Below are 19,532 nucleotides of genomic sequence, written 5' to 3'. Positions count from 1 at the left end.
TGGAGTCCAGAGACCTGGAGTCTCACCTTGAGCAGAGGCAGCATCACTGTCATTGGTTTCTTTCTCATAAAAATGATAAATTTGGACAAGGTCTGAGTTTTCAAACTGGCGACGCCGAGACTAATTGCTGCCCAGGTAAATGGGTTTAGTTTGGCCCACATAAGGTAAATGGGTTTAGTTTGGCCCACATAAGGTGGTGCTTTAATGATGCCAACGTTAGAAGAAAGTACAGCAGGGCTTCCCTGGTGGCGCAGTGGTTGAGAGTCCACCTGCCGATGCAGGGGACATGGGTTCGTGCCCCGGTCTAGGAAGATCCCACATGCCGCAGAGCGCCTGGGCCCGTGAGCCATGGCCGCTGAGGCTGCGCGTCCGGAGCCTGTGCTCCGCAACGGGAGAGGCCACGACAGTGAGAGGCCCGCGTACCGCAAAAAAAAAAAAAAAAAAAAGTACAGCAGTTCCACACAAAAGTCCGGATTCCTTGAAAGGTTTTGAAAAATCAGATGATCTGGAACTCTTGGGCCTGAAGTCCTGAATATCAGCAGCATGTTAGAGCAGTAGCTCGGCTGCCTAGAGGGCACGCGCCCACTCCAATTGCACAAGAGGCCCGTCACTGCCTGCTGTCTTCCATGCACGCTCCACTTCATGCACTGACATTGCTTGTCCACGCCCCATGTAAGATCATCTGGAAATGAGATACTGGGATGAACCAAGATGTCTTTCAATCACCAATGGGGGATCCTTTCTAGAATCTGCAGTGATGTTGGCCACAGCCCCCGAAATCCAAGTTTCTTATAGTTTGGATTTACATTGCTGTAGCATCTTGGTTTGGCAAAAAGCATGCCTACTAACATTTTTGGTTGTCTTAAGATTGAAATGTAAAGCGCTGCAGATAGTACCATTAAAAACCCAACCGCCTGTAGCTGAGTCTCCTGAACAGTTCATTGAAATTTACTCTTTTCTTAGTTCTATGCATCAGAAATGAGGCTTTCATAGGACAGAGGGGGTTAATTAGTGTTTTATAATTTTATTACTAAAGAAGTCTCTTCCTTCATATATACAGCCTAGGTCACTTGTCTGGAGAAGTGATTGATTCTTACTATTTGTGAGTAGAAATTTGTAAGGCTGAATTTGGTAAATATAGAAGCGTGCCTGAGATAATAGGAGGAGGGATTGTAAACAGTCTCCCAGTCTTGGAGCTGCCCCATTGCATGTGTAGCTGCCCCAAAGCTACACCTGATTTAATACTTTGCAACTGGGCTTGAGTTCAGCTTTAATGGAATCATTTTTATGAATTAATGGGTGATTAATTCTTGTCACAGGACAAGAATGTGAAAATGATTTCTTCTTTTATCCCAATGAATTTCATTTGAACTGTGCTTAAACTGCTTTTCACCTTAGCAAAAGGAAGACTTTATATATGCTTACAGTTACTCTGCTAATGGTCTATACAACCCTCTGCTTCCTATTCTAGATTAATCTTGAGCCAAAGTCAATATTCCTGTTTGTGTTGCACTTCTCAAAATTCTCCTCTACCAAGTTTCTTAGTCCTAAGTCCTCTAAAGCCAGTGTTGCTTTTACTTTTCCTATTTTTAACTTTCCTGAAAACTTGCTCCCCTATCCCCACCCCAAATTCTTCTAAAACTAGCCTTTAAGGTTAGTTTCTATGATTGAGTCCATGACTCAAGTGGACATGTGGTGATTTATCCCTAACAGGAAATACCCTCCAGGAGGTCTTGCATGCATACTGAGAAATTGGAGCACCAGGTACCAAATCCAAGACGTAGCTAACTTCTCTTTCTTTGAATGCTGTCATGCTGATTCTAAGATGGCTCTCTCCTTAGACATGGGCAACTACTGAACATTTCTAGTTGTCCTTTGAGCAGGCTTCTTGCTAAGAATACCAGCTGGCTTAGGAGATTCAAACTGTGATTGTCATTCTCAACATACAAAGTTGTTCATATCCAGAAACTTTATTGACAAAACCTGAGACTTCACATCCTTGGGGCTCATCTTTTTATGTTTGGAAGACTTAGAATTTGTGGTTATAAGCATTCTGTTTTCAAGTCCAAGAATATAATTCAGAAGCCAAAGGAGTTTTTGTTTCCCCAAATACATGCTAGTTTAAAAATGAATGCAAGGGACTTGCCTGGTGGCGCAGTGGTTAAGAATCAGCCTACCAATGCAGGGGACACGGGTTCGATCCCTTGTCTCAGAAGATCCCACATGCCGTGGAGCAACTAAGCCCGTGTGCAACAAATACTGAGCCTGCACTTCAGAGCCCACGAGCCACAACTACTGAGCCCAAGTGCCACAACTACTGAAACCCGTGCACCGAGAGCCTGTGCTCTGCAACAAGAGAAGCCACTGCATTGAGAAGCCCGCACACGCCAAGGAAGAGTAGCCCCTGCTCACCGCAACTAGAGAAAGCCCGCGTGCAGCAACAAAGACCTAATGCAGCCAAAAATAAATAAATAAAAATAAACAAATAAATAAAATTTTTAAAAATTAATAAAAATGAATGCAAAAGCCAGTATAGGTTGCTTTTCCAAATTTGAAATTCCCCACAGTTTTGCTTTACCTTTGCATCAGTTAACTGAAATGATAAATGTATACCCACCAATTTTTGTACTTCCATGCACACATTTTGTATTGTGCAACTTAAACTACCTTTGGCAAATGAAGCAGCATTCTGTAACAAAGTACTGAGTTTGGGTTTTGTTAACACCTTCATAAATCATGCAGATGGGATCTTTGGCTATTCCCAGCTACACATGATAAAAATATCCTGTGCCTTGCTGATGTTTCTGGACCTTCAAGGTCAATAGGCTGATCCTTTGCAGACTTGTGAATTCTTGGAAGTTTATCTTTCCTCTCCTTTTCTTAGATTGCCCCTGCAATTGCTTGGTGCAGACTTCTTTCATCTTAGGTCGACCTTCATCCTCCCTCTCCCTCCTCTCCCTCACCCCTGTCTCCCACCCCTCCTTTTACTATAAAAGAGAAGGAATCTGTTAGTAGTCATTTTTCCTGTGGGTGACTGACTAGTGACATTTGGGGGGAATATGTTCTTGTCAAGATATTCTAGGCTAGTCCTGCAGTTTTAAAATACCTTAAAGCTTTCTTGCTTGTTATAGGAACTTAAAACCAATTAACTAGCACGTGAGTGAATGCTATAGGGACCCCAGAAATCATCCTAAGCCTCTTAGGCTGGCTCTGCGAATAAACCTTTTTAAATTCTTTCAGAGGTGACTTGTGTTGGAGAAAGCAAGTTAGAAGTGACCGCATCTGCTGATTCCAAACCCATGCCCCTCCCGGTTAGGGGGTGACCTCAGGGAAGGCTCACATAGTGCTTCTGGGACTCCTTCTGGGATCAGCTGAGGCCAAAGGCTCTTTTCTTTTCTTTTCTTTTTTTTTATTAATTTTTATTTGAGTATAGTTGCTTTACAATGTTGTGTTGGTTTCTCTTGTGCAGCAAAGTGAATCACGTATACATAAACATAGATCCCCTCTTTTTTTGGATTTCCTTCCCATGTAGGTCACCACAGAGCACTGAGTAGAGTTCCCTGTGCTATACAGTAGGTTCTCATTAGTTATCTCTTTTATACATAGTAGTGTATATATGTCAATTCCAGTTTACCAATCAAAGACCCTTTTCTTAAATACCGTCCTGAAGGAGGGGGAAAGCACAGGAGGGCATAATAAGTACCCCCTTACCCCACAACCTCTAAGAGAAAACATCCTTCTCATCAGACAAAAGTATGTGATAAACAACCATGCAAATTGTGAAATATGTTAGAAGCCTTTGTTTTTAAAAATTAACCATTTTAATTTAGATAGAAATAACTACCCACATTCAACAATCCAGGCAAGCTTTTCCCTAACAGTTGGGTTGCACTACACACTGTGCTGCTTTTTAAATATTTCCACCTTGACAAGGTTCCAGGTCCAGCCCAGGCCCAGCCCCCATCGTGCCTGAGCGCAGTTCTGTCCTCACTTTAACTTAACCTTCATCCTTTCTTCCCAAGTGACATGCATGTGTATTTTCATTTTCTGACCCAGTTGTGTAGGTGATATTGAATGAGAATTTCAAATATAAGATTCTCTTTAAACCTCTTACACCTTCTTCCAACTCTCCAAATAAAAAGATCCAGTGTTTTAGGATGCACTGCTGTGTCTCCTTGCTGTGTGATACAAGCTTGAAAAAAAGACATGTGTCCTTGGTACTCTTTCATTAACAGAAGTTTTAGAAACACATGTGCACCGTGCCCTTTATAGGTGCTCTTTCAGCCATTTCCTCACCATCCAAGTGAAGTGGACCTTGGGGAGCTATTAATGCTATCTTCCAAGCTGGAAACTTTTTTTTTAATAAATGCAAACAGACCAAAGAATGGATAAGTAATAGAGTTTGAGATTTCTGGCTACCAGAAGCTTTCCATTCTGTAGAACACAGTGTTCACATCACATATATAAGGCTGATGCTTTTATTTTGTTTTAATAGTGATGGTGGCGGGGTGCTGAGCCCAGCGGAGTTAGGGAACATGCCCAAGTTCATACAGTTAGTACTCGAGAAAGCATGATGCTTTCAACCCTGCCCTAGTTACTTAACGAGTATACATACCATGGATAAGGCTGCAGACCATAACTAACTAACCTGCATTTCCAAATAAATAAAGAAAAGGGAATTGAGGAGAAGGAGAATTAATGAAACAATAAGTGCAAATCACTCAGCCCAGTGTCTGGCACATGGTAACTTCTCAGTAAATGTTAGCAAGCATTGTTGCCCCAGTGTCAACTCTTTGAGGACTTTCTTTCAGAAAGAATATTAATGATGCATTATTTCTTGCCTGTGAGATGTGAAGTTATTGACTTATCACTGCTGGGCTTGGCATGTTGAGCCCTGTTTCTGTTTATTAATGTGATGAGGTTACTTGTGGTGAGGGAGTGTCCCCGCTGTGTGGTGGCAGTAATTATCAGTGTTGCTATGAGGCTGCAGGAACCGATTGCTAGCAAAGGCTGGTTTCTTTCTTTCTTTTTCTTTAAAAAAAAATCCCATTACATAATTTAACAATCATTTTGTTCCGTAGTGAGATGAAAAGAACTTAGCAGCCTTCAGCTGGAGCTGAATGGAGAAGCAAATTATAGAAACCACTGACATTAGTGCCTGGCTAGAGCAGGATTGTTTCCTACTGAATATTTGAAAGTATTTTGTCCAATCTAATTTTGAAAGACCGGAGTCACTGGGCTTCCACTGCTTTCCTTGGGAATTATAGTTATGTGGCTAATAGAACTCAATGGTGGGACATTTTCTCCAGCTGATACAGGAGCAATGGATGCATTTGTAGGAGGTCTGGTCACTGTGTTTTTCAAGGTAGGATTTGGAGAAGGGGCACAAACATGTTTTGCGCACTTGAGAAAATGTTCCTTTCTTTCTACCCAAAGATGTTTCTTTGGTCCATCCTGCTGCTGTTAAACCACAATTTACATAACTGAGATTTTCTTTAACTTTGTATTTATAGAGAATCCCCAAAATACACAAAAGTAGACAGAACAGTATAATGTGCCCAAAACTAGCCCCAACAGTCATCAAACCAGTAGTCAATCCTGCCCCATCTACACAGCCATCTACTTCCTCCCTTCTATTATTTTGAAACAAATCTCATCATCTTTAAAAAAAAAAAATTCGGGTAAAATACACACAGCTTGAAATTTACCATTTTAATAATTTTAAGGTGTATAATTCAGTGGGATTAAGTACACAGTGTTGTGCAAACATCACCTCTGTCTAGTTCTAGAACTTTTTCATCACCCCAAAAGGAAACTCTGTACCCATTAAGCTGGAACTCCCATTCTTCCCTCCACTTAGTGCCTGGAAACCACTAATCTGCTTTCTGTCTCTGTGTATTTGCCTTTTCTGGATATTTCATATAAATGGATTCATACAATATTTAGCATTTTTCCTCTGGCTTATTTCAGTAAGCATAATGTTTTCAAGATTTCATCCAATGTTGTATCATGCATCAGTACTTCATTCATAATACTCTGTTGTATGCCTATACCACATTTTATTCATCTGATGATGGACAGTGGTTAATTCCACCTTTTGTCTATTGTGAACAGTGCTGCTTTGAACATTCATATGCAAGTTTTTGTCTGAACACCTGTTTTCCATTTTGGGGGGTATATACCTAGAAGTGGAATTGCTAGGTCATGTGGTATTTCTATGTTTTAACTTATTGAGGAACCATCAAACAGTTTGTCTCAGTTTACATTCCCTCCAGCAATGTAGGAGGGTTCCAATTTCTCCACATTTTGCCAACATATTATTTTCTGCTTTTTTTTTTTTAAATTATAGTCATCCTAGAAGGTGTGGAGTGATCTGTCATTCTGCTTTTGACTCACGTTTTCCTAACGACTATTGATGTGGAACATTGTTAGCTATTTGTATATATTCTTCGGAGAAATGTCTATTCAAGTGTTTTGCCTGTTTTTAAATTGTGTTGTTTTTATTTTTGTTGTTGAGTTGTAAGAGTTCTTTATACAATCTGGATACTAGACCCTTATTAGATATGTGATTTGCATATACTTTTCTATGGGTTGTTATTTCACTCTCTTGATAGTATCCTTCAATGCACAAAATTTTTAATGTTGATGAAATCCAATTTATCTCTTTCTTTTGTTGTTTGTGCTTTTGCTGTCTTAGTTAAGAAACCATTGCCAAGTCCAAGGTCATGGAAATTTACCCCATGTTCTCTCCTAAGAGTTTTACAGTTGTTGCTCTTATAGTTAGGTCTTTGATCCATTTTGAGATATTTTTTGTATGTGGCATGAGGTAAGGGTTCAACATCATTCTTTCACATGTGGCTATCCAGTTGACCCTGTACTATTTGTAGAAGAAACTATCATCATATCATTTTATCCATAGTACTCCAGTATGTTTCTCTAAAATATAGGACCATTTTTTCAGATATCCACAGTACTATTATCACACTTAAAAAATGTCAACCACATTTCCTTAATGTCTGCAAATATCTAGACTGTAGACTGTCTCAAAAATTTTAGCAGCATTTAAAAAAAAAATCACTACCAGATAAGTTGCATCCATTGCAATTTGTTGGTATATCTTTTTAAATGTTTTAAAATCTACAGATTTCCCCTCCATCTCTCTTTATCCTTCTTGATATGTATTTGTTGAAGCAAATGGGCCATTTACCCTGTGGAGTTTTTTATTCTAGGTTTTGTTGATTATATCCCCATGATGTAACATGTTCCTCAGTCCTCTGAATTTCCTGTAAATTGGTAACTGGAAGTAGAGGCTTGATCAGATTTAGTTTTGGGTTTTTGTTTTGTTTAGTTTTTTTGTTTTTGGCAAGACTACTCCTGAGGTGATGTTGTGTTATTCTAATCAAGAAGCAAATCATAACTGGTTCTTTCTTTTTTTTTTTTTAATGTTAGCAGTCACTGATCATCAGTGCCTAAATCCACTAGTTTATTAGAGGTTGTGAAATAATGATATTCTAATTCTATTATGTCTTCTTCACTTATTAGATGGAATATTTTTTTCTCGTGAAGAGAAGTTTTACCTCTTTTATTATTTAATCACTGTGGTAAAACTTGTATAAGAAAGGAAGTGTAAATTCTTCATTCTTTCCCTTTATCTACCAGTCTCAGTATAAGAAGTTGGTTCCTCATTTTCTTCAAACAGTGCCAATTATATTCTTTTTTTTTTTTTTTTTTGCGGTACGCGGGCCTCTCACTGCTGTGGCCTCTCCCGTTGCGGAGCACAGGCTCCGGACGCGCAGGCTCAGCGGCCATGGCACATGGGCCCAGCCGCTCCGCGGCATGTGGGATCCTCCCGGATGGGGGCACAAACCCGTGGGACTCTCAACCACTGCGCCACCAGGGAAACCCCCCAATTATATTCTTTTTAAGGGGTGTCTTTATTAATGCATTTAGTTCAGCATATTTAATGTGTTTCAAGATATTGCAGTTCTTATTCTTACCGATGCTCAAATTATCCCATCTTTGGCCAGTGAGACCTCTTAAAGTTGATTCCTCAGTCCTTTCTAACATGATATTGTGGTCTTTGATAGCTTCCTGGCTCTCATATATGGTAATTTTACAACTCTTACTGGGTTGGAACGAGGTCTATTGTGGCATTTTCAAATTTCCTTACAAAAGCTCCTGATCAGTCTCCACCGGTACTCTGGAGAAGATTGGAGGGTTTCATTACCCTTTGTAAAATCATAAGAAGAGGGGCTTCCCTGGTGACGCAGTGGTTGAGAGTCCGCCTGCCGATGCAGGGGACGCGGGTTCGTGCCCCAGTCCGGGAAGATCCCACGTGCCGCGGAGCGGCGGGGCCTGTGAGCCATGGCGGCTGAGCCTGCGCGTCTGGAGCCTGTGCTCCATAACGGGAGAGGACACAACAGTGAGAGGCCCGCGTACCGCAAAAAAAAAAAAAAGAAAAAGAAAATCATAAGAAGATAAATCAGAACAGACATTAGAAACTCATTGAGGAAACTCATTTCATGAGTTTTTATTGTTTCAACCAGACATGCAGAAAAAAAAGGGAACATTATTTCTGCCCAAAGATCTTACAGCCTGGTGGGGTATCTTTTAGGACCTGGTGACATGGTGCTGAGGTTAGGAACGTACATTTGGACAAAGCCAAAACCACGAATGTGATTTCATTATGGGCCCATTTAAGTTCTGTTTCTAGTGTCAAATCAGAGATTGATTGCTAGTCATCTAAATTATTGTCACAAAAAGATGACTTTTGTGGCAGACTTTTTGAAGAAGAGGGAGAAATGTATGGAAATGGATGTGTTTCTCTAAACCTAGAAAATGAATGTAAAAGCAAATGGATAGCTTTTCCTCTTCTAGTCTCTACTCCTCCATTAACTAAGAGAGATGTTCATTTTCTGCCTATTTTATAAAGTTGCTGAGTACTGTAATGAGTTTATATTTATAGAGAACTTGGAGCTTTGGGGATGAAAAGTGCTAAATTAGGGCTTATTGTTTATTGAATTTATTTGATATGTCCAGCCTCCTGGGAACATTTGCTGAAGTTAATTAAAAGCAGATAGTCCTCACTCTGACAGCTTACAGTGCCACTTACAAGCCAATAACATAAACAGTGTGCACTTGAATTGTTCTGACTTGGGATTGCCTAGACAACCACAGCTCTTTCAGGCAGGGGAATGATGCTACTTTTATAGGAAAGTTGAGTTTGACCATTGGATAAAAACACAGGGATATTCTCAACTACATCTGTGCCACCAAACTGCCCTCATTTAAAACAAATACTTAGAATATGAAGATTTTCCTAGTTTTCCAGCTATAATTTTCAGGTTGGAACATTAAAAATAATCTTTCCTTTCTTTCATTTTGGGAAAAAATTAAGATAAAAATTTATGTTTTATATATCGTTTTATGGTCACTTTTTCTTTGCAGGAAGGGCATTCCAAAGCAGCCAGGTGGGACACCTTATGCTTTCTTAACTCATTGGAAGCCATGAAGTGTAATGATAATAATGGCATGTTTGCTTCCTTTGCCAGTTGGTGATGGAGTTTTGTGGTGCTGGCTCTGTCACTGACCTGATCAAGAACACGAAAGGTAACACGTTGAAGGAAGAGTGGATTGCGTACATCTGCAGGGAGATCTTACGAGTAAGTGACAACACGGGAGACCTTGGGAGGTGTTGAACTTTGCACTGACCTTCCACTAATTTGTAAACGTGTTGGAAACCTCCTTAGAGCTTTATTCTGACAGTGATGGTGGCAGTGGTAGTGTGTTGTGGTCTGCTGTAATGGAAGTGAGAGCCATTCTGCATAGGCGTGTGCACTCTCATTTGGAGGGTTAATTGGGTGATTTCTCTTAACCTGGGATTCACTTCCTATGGGGTTTCCAATTGGAAATCTGATTTTGGATCACAGAGATAGTGTCCCACTTAGGAAATGGATTGTTTAGGGATATTTTGATCACTCATTTGAGTTTTCCATTTGTGAAAGTTTATAACTAATTTAAGGCTTGTGTGACTTTAGCCATTTTAGTACATATAACCTAGTTTAATTGATTTTACCTTAAAAAAATTCTCTGAGACAATATCTAAAACCAGTCAAGACAGTGGAGAAGAATGTGCCCATTTGCCCAGTTTTGCCCACAAATCCCACAATCAGACAATCTAGACAATAGTGTCATGTATTTGCTGAGTTCACTTCAGGGAGAAGGAGGTAATTGGTCATATTTTAGTTTGTTCAGATTAGTTTAATTATCTCTTGCTACTAATAAGGAGGCTATTATATGTCCACTGAGCATTCTTACTAGGTCTGCTTGGAAGCTATTTATTTACTTATTTATTTACTCTGCCTTCTTAGTATAAGGGAACAAAAGGTAAAACAGTTTGCATGATGTGTCCAAGATATGCCTTTGAGAGACAGATTATGTGCTGGGGAAGAAAGGAAAGGAGGGAGGGAGGAAGGCATTAAAAAACTATGTGTATCCCTTTAATTCAACCCACATTAGGAAAAAAAAACAAATAGAAAATGAAATTTTAAAATGATAACACTTGTATTAGCATAAAAATTCAAATACTTAAAAATAAATGTACAGAAACATGTGAGTGATTTCTACACTGGAAACTACAAAATATTACAGACAAATTAAAGAAGACATTAATAAATAGAGGTGTATATACTATTTCATGAATTAGAACGCTCAATATTATAATGATGTTATTTCTCCCTAATCTGATCCTTGCTATCATTAAACTGCCTATCAAAATCCTTCTAGGTACATTTGTCGATCTTGACAAGCTGATTTTTAAAACATTGTATGGAAATACAAAAGGCCAAGAATAGCCAAGGCAATTTTGAGGAACAAAGCTGAAGTATTTATGCTGCCAGTTACCAGGACTTATTATAAAGCTGCTAAGTAATTTAAACAGAGTGGTATTGTCACAAGAATAGACAATGGCCAATGAAACAGAATGGAGAGTCCATGAACAGACCCACTCATACGGACACCTGATTTATGACAAAAGCAGTGCTGCAACACGAGGGAAAGGGTATTTTAATCAGTAGATAGTGCTTGATCAGTTGAATATCCATATAAAAACATGAAGTTTATACCTGCTTTATATCATATTTAAAAATTAATTCCAGGTGGATTATGGTTATAAGTACAAAAGATATAAAAAAAATAAAGCTCTTAAGAGAAAATATAGGATAATACCTCCATGGTTTGGAGAAGGCAAAAAGATTTCTCAGAGCACAAAACAAAATTTGAGGGAAAAACAATGAGGTATGCTTGCTGAACTCCTTCAAGTCTGACATGTATCTCCAAGTATTGACGTGCCATTGTGTGAAGTTAATTTGGATTTCTGATGTAGAATTTTACTCATTCAGGAAAGCATGACAGATTATTTAGTTATCCAGACCACCCCATGGGTGCCAAGAATCTACTGAGTCTCCAGGGCTGGTTCTGCCCACTCTGGCTTTCTGCACTCCTGGGTAACCCTACTGGGATCAGTCATGTGATCTCCAGGGTTCTAAAAGCAGCAAAGATGTTTCACCCCATGAGTATCTCTCAATAGCTGGTTTTAAAATGTGTGAAAACATGTTTTCTTCCTTCTTCCAATATGTTCTCCCAAATGATAATACTGGTATTTGAGATATAGTGACTCATTGGAAGGGACATTTGATCACCCAAAGGTCCCTAGCCGCAAGATGTTTCAGAGAAGACCCTCCATGCATTTTATGATCTCATTAAATACAACCTTTGGGGCTTCCTTGGTGGCGCAGTGGTTGGGAGTCCACCTGCTGATGCAGGGGACACGGGTTCATGCCCCAGTCCGGGAGGATCCCACATGCCGCAGAGTGGCTGGGCCTGCGCATCCGGAGCCTGTGCTCCGCAGCGGGAGAGGCCACAGCAGTGAGAGGCCCACATACCGCGAAAAAAAAAAATACAACCTTTGGCTCACTTACGTGCTGTGGTATCTGCTTCCAACCACTTTGATGGTAAAAGAAGGAAATGGATCTTCGGTCCCTCTTTTAAGGATTCATGGAGTGGTAATATGCTGTGAAAACTATACATTTTAATCTGTTTGATGCCTACCTCAAGCCAAATCGACTAGATAAAAAAGGTAATTTTATAAGACCCAAACTAGTGCCTCAAACTGTCCTGTCTCATGGTTTATGTTTACTGATATTCCTAAACACAAACATGGATCTTTGGGGGCATTCATATTCTTATGCTGAATTTTCTCAACAAAAGGGGATTCAGATATCTAGTTCTTTTTCTTCTCTTTGTTTCAACTTCATCTTTCATACCATGGTTTTGTTATTGTGGAGAAAAAATTAAAACTACAGAAAATCATAAAGAAAAAACAACAACACTTGGGTATCCAATACCTTGAATTAATAAGTGTTAGCATAACATGATTTACTTCAGTACTCCATTTTTAGATTCTTTTAGATTACAGTTTATCTGAGAAACATGAGACCACCTTAAAACAAGTCTGTAGGTTTTTGAACCCACACCACAAAAAAAAAAAAAAAACCCCAAATCAGAGTAATTCATGGAGAAATGGAACACAATCAGGTTGAGATGTCACTGAATAATTATTTCATATAATGAGCACAGAGTCACAAATATAAAGCACTAAAAATGACAGTGATGAACATTAACAAAGGAAATAGAAGTTGCTGTTTTCCTTTTTTAATGTGAGACATTGGCTAAAGCCAATGGGAAATTTCTTGGCTGGTCTGAGTAATATTTTACTGTGCTTAATTCAAATTGTATAATAACTTTTAAATTCAAAAACTGCACAAAAAAAGTGGAGGCTTCAGTTAAATCAGATTTCTGTACAGACTCTGTAGATATTGCTGTTACCAACTGGCAAATACAGGTGGTCCTCACTATTCACAGTACTGTTAGCTGAAACATGTGCATGTTGAAACGTGCATGTGTCATGGCCTGTGTGGTTCCTTGTTACCCGAGATAAAAGCTGATATGCAAGCGTTTCATTTAACACCGTACCAGGCGTTGCAATGACCACCTGTATATTTCAGTTTATATTGATCATTGCCTGAAGTTTAGAACAAACAAACATTGTGCTCCATTTAGAATTATGACCACATGAAAGATATAAATAAAATAATGAAAGTATCTCTGGGTGAGTTTAAATTTTTCGGATCATTAACATCCAAAATAATTTTTTACATCTGGATTTATATTCCTATTAACCCTTCTCAATTCTCCTTCATTCCAGGGGCTGAGTCACCTGCACCAGCATAAAGTGATTCATCGAGATATTAAAGGGCAAAATGTCTTGCTGACTGAAAATGCAGAAGTTAAACTAGGTAAGAACAGAATCCAGTGAGCCTAGGAATTGCAGAAAATGATAGGATTGTTTCAGCTGTTTTTTTTTTTTTTTAATAATGTAAATTTGTCGCTGTGGATTTGGAGGTCATTGTACCTAGAATAGAAAGGAAAATGTTTCTTTGGTATTTAAAAAAAAAAAAAACATTTTCTAGGGTTTCCCTGGTGGCGCAGTGGTTGAGGGTCCGCCTGCTGATGCAGGGGACGCGGGTTCGTGCCCCGGTCCGGGAGGATCCCACATGCCGCGGAGCCGCTGGGCCCGTGAGCCATGGCCGCTGAGCCTGCGCTTCCGGAGCCTGTGCTCCGCGGCGGGAGAGGCCGCGACAGTGCGAGGCCCGCGTACCGCAAAAAAAAAGAAAAAAAAAAAAGAAAAGAAAAACATTTTCTAAAAGCTCTTTGAGGAGTGAATTGATATACAATATGGTAAGCAGATCCATGTGCTTAATCGATGTGTAGAAACAATTGAGTTTGTTTTTTAAGCAAAGACCCTTTAGATTAGAAGTGACTGACCTTGGAATGGTTTCCCCTATCTTACAGTTTGTTTATATTGTTGCTGCTATAACAATGATGAAATTTTTTTAATTAAAAATATCCACAGTTAGACATTCATTATTTAGAAAAATGAATTCCTGCTATATTCCCATATGTTTTAAGTTATATTTACATCGATTTCATTATTATCTAGGGCACCTGTACAAAGTGGATGCTCAATATTCTACTTCACGTGCATACTAATTATCCCACTTTCATCTGCAGAGTTATCAGTGAGGGAACCCTTTGATCTATTAGAGCCCTTCCCACAATATGTCTGGGATTATCCAGATAAGCTACAGAATCCCCACACACATTTGACTACTTGATGTATATGAGTAAGAGCATAGATTGACAAATACTCTGTAGGATATACAATTTGTTTCCTACCAAAGAATCACTGTCCATATGATTGTTCATTTTCAAAGAGATTTAAATGTCTCCTATGGTTATATCCCAAACACTTGCTCTTGCCTTTTTGTTAAAATATACAATTTCCATTTTTTTCTTAGTTAGAATTTGGGGCCAAACTTTCATCTCATGAATATTCCCTTTTAAAACAAAAGCATACGTTAGGTAGGGAAAGCAGTTATATATGTACTGACTACATAAGCTATCCTCAGAATATTCACTCATCACTAATTAACAGTTACTTGTTGAGAGAATATTATATGCCAGGTCCTGTACAAAATGCTTTTAGGTAGATGATTTCACTTAAACATCAGAGCGACACCATGTGAATCTCATCATCCTCATTTCATGGATTTGGAAAATGAAGCTCAAAGAGGTTGATCTAGTAGCCCTAGGTTGCATCACTAGTAAGTGTCAGAAATGAGATGCAAATTTAGGCAGTCTGGCTCCAGAAACTTAGCTGTTAACTACTTTCTTTGCATCCTCTAAATACTATCCTTTATGGCCCAAGCTTGACTTTTATTTAACACCTCTTTTTGGCCCCCCATGTAGCACTGATGTAACCAGATATAACCCCCGTGCTTTTCTCATTGGTACGCTTTATCCATTTATACATGAAGATTAAAAGTATACATTCACTAGAGATTATCATACTAACTGAAGTAAGTCAGACAGAGAAGGACAAATATCGTATGATATCACTTATATGTGGGATCTAAAAACATGATACAAATGAACTTATTTACAAAACAGAAACAGACTCACAGACATAGAAAAAAATTTATGGTTATCAAAGGGGAAGGGTTGGGGGAACAGATAAATTAAGAGGTTGGGATTAACATATACACACTACTACATATAAAATAGATAATCAGCAAGGACCTACTGTATAGCACAAGGAACTCTATTCAGTACTCTGTAATAATCTATATGGGAAAAGAATCTGAAAAAGGATAGATATATGTATAACTGAATCACTTTGCTGTACACCTGAAACTAACACAACACTGTAAATCAACTATACTCCAATATAAAATAAAAACTTTTTAAAAAATACATACATTCACAATAGTGAAAAGGAAGAAGCAACCTGAGTGTCCAACAGATGAATGGATAAACAAAATGTGGCACCTACATACAATAGACTATTATTTGGTCTTCAAAAATTCAGAAGGAGGGGCTTCCCTGGTGGCGCAGTGGTTGGGAGTCTGCCTGCCGGTGCAGGAGACACGGGTTCGTGCCCCGGTCCGGGAGGATCCCGCATGCCGCGGAGCGGCTGGGCCCGTGAGCCATGGCCGCTGGGCCTGCGCGTCCGGAGCCTGTGCTCCGCAACGGGAGAGGCCACAGCAGTGAGAGGCCCGTGTACCGCAAAAAAAAAAAAAAAAAAAAATTCAGAAGGAGATTCTGATGCGTGCTGCAACATGCATTAACCTTGAGGATATTATGTTAGGTGAAATAATCTAGTCTCCAAAAGACTAATACTGTATGATTCCACTTATATGATGTATCTGTAGTAGTCAGATCCATAGAGACATAAAGTAGAATGGTGCTTTCGGGGGGCCAGGGGCCCGGCGGGGTGGGGAGGGGAGGAGAAAGAGAAGTTAATGTTTAATGGCTAAAGAGTTTCAATTGAGGAAGATGAAAAAGTTCTGGAGTTGGATGGTGGTTATAGTTGCACAACAATGTAAATGTACTTAATACCACAAAACGGTCCACTAGAAAGTTGTTAAAATAGTAAATTTTATGTTATGTATATTTTACCACAGTAAAAAAAAATACACATTCATTTTATCACTGTGTAAGACCTTAGATGATAGACTTTATTCGTTTGTCTTCCCTTAACTAGTGGACTTTGGAGTCAGTGCCCAGCTCGATCGAACAGTGGGCAGGAGGAATACCTTCATCGGGACGCCCTACTGGATGGCTCCGGAAGTTATTGCCTGTGACGAAAACCCAGATGCCACATATGATTTCAAGGTATGACTTCTTACTTCTTCATTACGTATCGAAGCATGCCTAACATCTCACCCTAAGACTGGTAGAGAATTCTCTCATGGCTTTGGGCTTGTGACTTGTATAATCCAAAGGGAGAACTAAAAAACATTACTTGAGTTTAAAATTAGAAGACATCCAAGTGAGAATCTTTGTAATGAACTCATCCATCATATCTGATTGCCTATTGGTAAAAAATGTTTAAACCATTTTCTGTATTCTTTTGAACTTCTCTTGCTTCTTATTAGAAAACATTTCTATTTTGGTTATAGGTTAGATTTTTGGCAAAGTATATATATTCTGAGAGTTTTTCATGTTAAAAGAAACCAAGATATGAGTTTGTTTTTGGGGATCATCTTTTTCTGATTAAAAATAATCATATTTACTCATTTCTACATTGCTCAAAGTTTAATTATTAGAGTTTCTTTTCAATGAGAGAGAACCAAATGGGATGTTGGTAGCTACTTTATGGTGTTTCTGTAGCCTGTTGCAGTGTTTCATAGAAATCTGACTTATGGCTTGATACTTTGTACCATAAACTAGAAATTTGCTAATAAATTCAAAGCAGTGTTTAAGTAGAGAGGTGGAAGTTGTCCCCTTCTCCAAGGAGCCCTCCTCTTTTCCATTCTGTTAGGCAATAATCAAACATAATTTGTGTTTACTATCCCATCGATAGCTGCAATGTCAGGTGACATTGTTGTTGTGAATTACAGCTGAAAGTTGAGACCTTAAGGTTGGAGGTAAATGAGATGTAGGAACTGTGGGTGTTCAGATTATCCAGTAGACAGAGAGACACCCTGTGGTCTCTGTGTAGATCACAGGACAACCTTGGGGAAAACCTGATAGTCATTTCATAGGTGAATGGACCTTTTTTTCAATTATTTGAGGTAACATTGGTTTATAACATAAGTTTCATGTATACATTATAATTCAACTTCTGTATACTCTACAACGTGCTCACCACCAGAAGTCTTGTTTCCCTCCATCACCATACAATTGATCCCTTTTCCCCATTTTGTGCCCCCTTTCCACACTGGTAACCACCAATCTGTTCTCTGTAACTATGTGTTCATTTTTGTTTTGTTTGTTCATTTCTTTCTTTTTTTCTTAAATTTTTTTCATTGAGGTATAGTTGATTTACAGTGCTGTGCCAATCTCTACTGTACAGCAAAGAGACTCAGTTATACATACATACATATTCTTTTTTATATTCTTTTCCATTATAGTTTATCACAGGTAATGGAATATAGTTCCCTGTGCTATACAGTAGGACCTTATTGTTTATCCATTCTAAATGTAATAGTTTGCATCTACCACCCCCAAACTCCTAGTCCATCCCTCTCCCTCCCCTCTCCCCCAGCCTTGGCAACCACAAGTCTGTTCTCTATGTCTAGGAGTCTGCTTCTGTTTTGTAGATAGGTGCATTTGTGCCTTATTTTAGGTTCCACATATAAGTGATATCATATGACATTTGTCTTTCTCTTTCTGACTTACTTCACTTAGTATAATAATCTCATGTTGCATCCATATTGCTACAAATGGCCTTATTTTGTTCTTTTTTATGATTGAGTAGTATTCCATTGTATATATGTACCACGTCTTTATCCATTCATCTATTGGTGGACATTTAGGTTGTTTCCATGTTTTTGCTATTGTGAACAGTGCTGCTATCAACATAGGGGTACATGTATCTTTTTAGTTTTTAACATCTTTATTGGAGTATAATTGTTTTACAATGGTGTGTTAGTTTCTGCTGTATAACAAAGTAAATCAGAAGCTGGGACGAAGTGAGAGAGTGGCATGGACATATATACACTACCAAATGTAAAATAGATAGCTAGTGGGAAGCAGCCACACAGCACAGGGAGATCAGCTCCATGCTCTGTGACCACCTAGAGGGTGGGATAGGGAGGGTGGGAGGGAGACGCGAGAGGGAGGAGATATGGGGATATATGTTTATGTTCATTTATTTCTTATATTCCACATATGAGTGAAATCATACAGTATTTGTCTTTCTCCATTTGACTTATTTCACTTACCATAATAGCCTCAAGGTCCATCCATGTTGTCACAAATGGGAAGAGTTCATCTTTTAATGGCTGAGTAGTACTCCATTATGTGTGTGTGTGTGTGTGTGTGTGTGTGTGTGTGTGTGTGTGTGTATATATATATATGTATATATATATATCACATCTTCTTTATCCATTTATCCATTGATGGGCACTTAGGTTATTTCCATACCTTGGCTATTGTAAATATTACTGCAGTGCATATATCTTTTCAAATTAGTGTTTTCATATTCTTTGGCTAGATACTCAGAAGTGGAATAGCTGGATCATATGGTAGTTCTAGTCTTAATCTTCTAAGGATCTCCCTACCGTTTTCCATAGTTACTGCACCAGTTTACATTCTCACCAACAGTCTACAAGGGTTCCCTTTTCTCCTCATACTCTCCAACTCTTTGTTATTTCTTGTTTTTGATAATAGCTGTTCTAACAAGTGTGAGGTGATATCTCATTGTGGTTTTGATTTGCAATTCCCTAATAATTAGTGATGTTGAACATCTTTTCATGTGTCTGTTGGTCATCTGTATGTCTTCCTTGGAAAAAATATCTATCATCTCCTCTGTCCATTTTTTCAATTAGATTGTTTGGGGGTTTTTTGTTGTTGAGTTGTATGAGGTTTTTGTTGTGTATTTTTTGCGGTACGCAGGCCTCTCACTGTTGTGGCCTCTCCTGTTGCGGAGCACAGGCTCCGGACGCGCAGGCTCAGCGGCCATGGCTCACGGGGTCAGCCACTCCACAGCATGTGGGATCTTCCTGGACCGGGGCATGAACCTGTGTCCCCTGCATCGGCAGGCAGACTCTCAACCACTGTGCCACCAGGGAAGCCCCAGTTGTATGAGTTTTTAATATTTAGGATATTAACCTTTTGTAGGATATATGACTTACAAATATCTTCTTCTATTCAGTAGGTTGCCTTTTTGATTTGTTGATGGTTTCCTTTGCTGTGCAGAAGCTTTTTAGTGTGATGTGGTCCCACTTGTTTATTTTTGCTTTTGTTGCCCTTGCCTGAGGAGACATATTCAAAAAGATATTGCTAAGGCTGATGTCAAAGAGTGTACCACCTATGTTTTCTTCTAGGAGTTTTATGGTTTCAGGTCTTATATTCAAATCTTTAATCCATTTTAAGTTAATTTTTCTGTACCATGTAAAATGGCAGTC

General features: G+C 38.9%; 1 protein-coding gene across 1 annotated transcript in view; it reads left to right on the top strand.

The window, feature by feature from the left end:
• Nucleotides 1–19,532, top strand: part of TNIK (TRAF2 and NCK interacting kinase) — a 169,070-nt gene that overhangs the window by 22,231 nt on the left and 127,307 nt on the right. Inside the window, exons 3-5 of the mRNA XM_060150000.1 lie at nt 9,552–9,662; nt 13,265–13,355; nt 16,163–16,293. Coding sequence (XP_060005983.1) covers nt 9,552–9,662; nt 13,265–13,355; nt 16,163–16,293 — 333 coding nt within the window. The remainder of the gene's footprint in view (nt 1–9,551; nt 9,663–13,264; nt 13,356–16,162; nt 16,294–19,532) is intronic.

This window comes from Lagenorhynchus albirostris, chromosome 5, assembly GCF_949774975.1.
Source record: "Lagenorhynchus albirostris chromosome 5, mLagAlb1.1, whole genome shotgun sequence".
Taxonomy (NCBI): Eukaryota; Metazoa; Chordata; class Mammalia; order Artiodactyla; family Delphinidae; genus Lagenorhynchus; species Lagenorhynchus albirostris.
The sequence above is the reverse complement of the archived record's forward strand: the minus strand, read 5'-3'. Positions and strand labels throughout refer to the sequence as shown.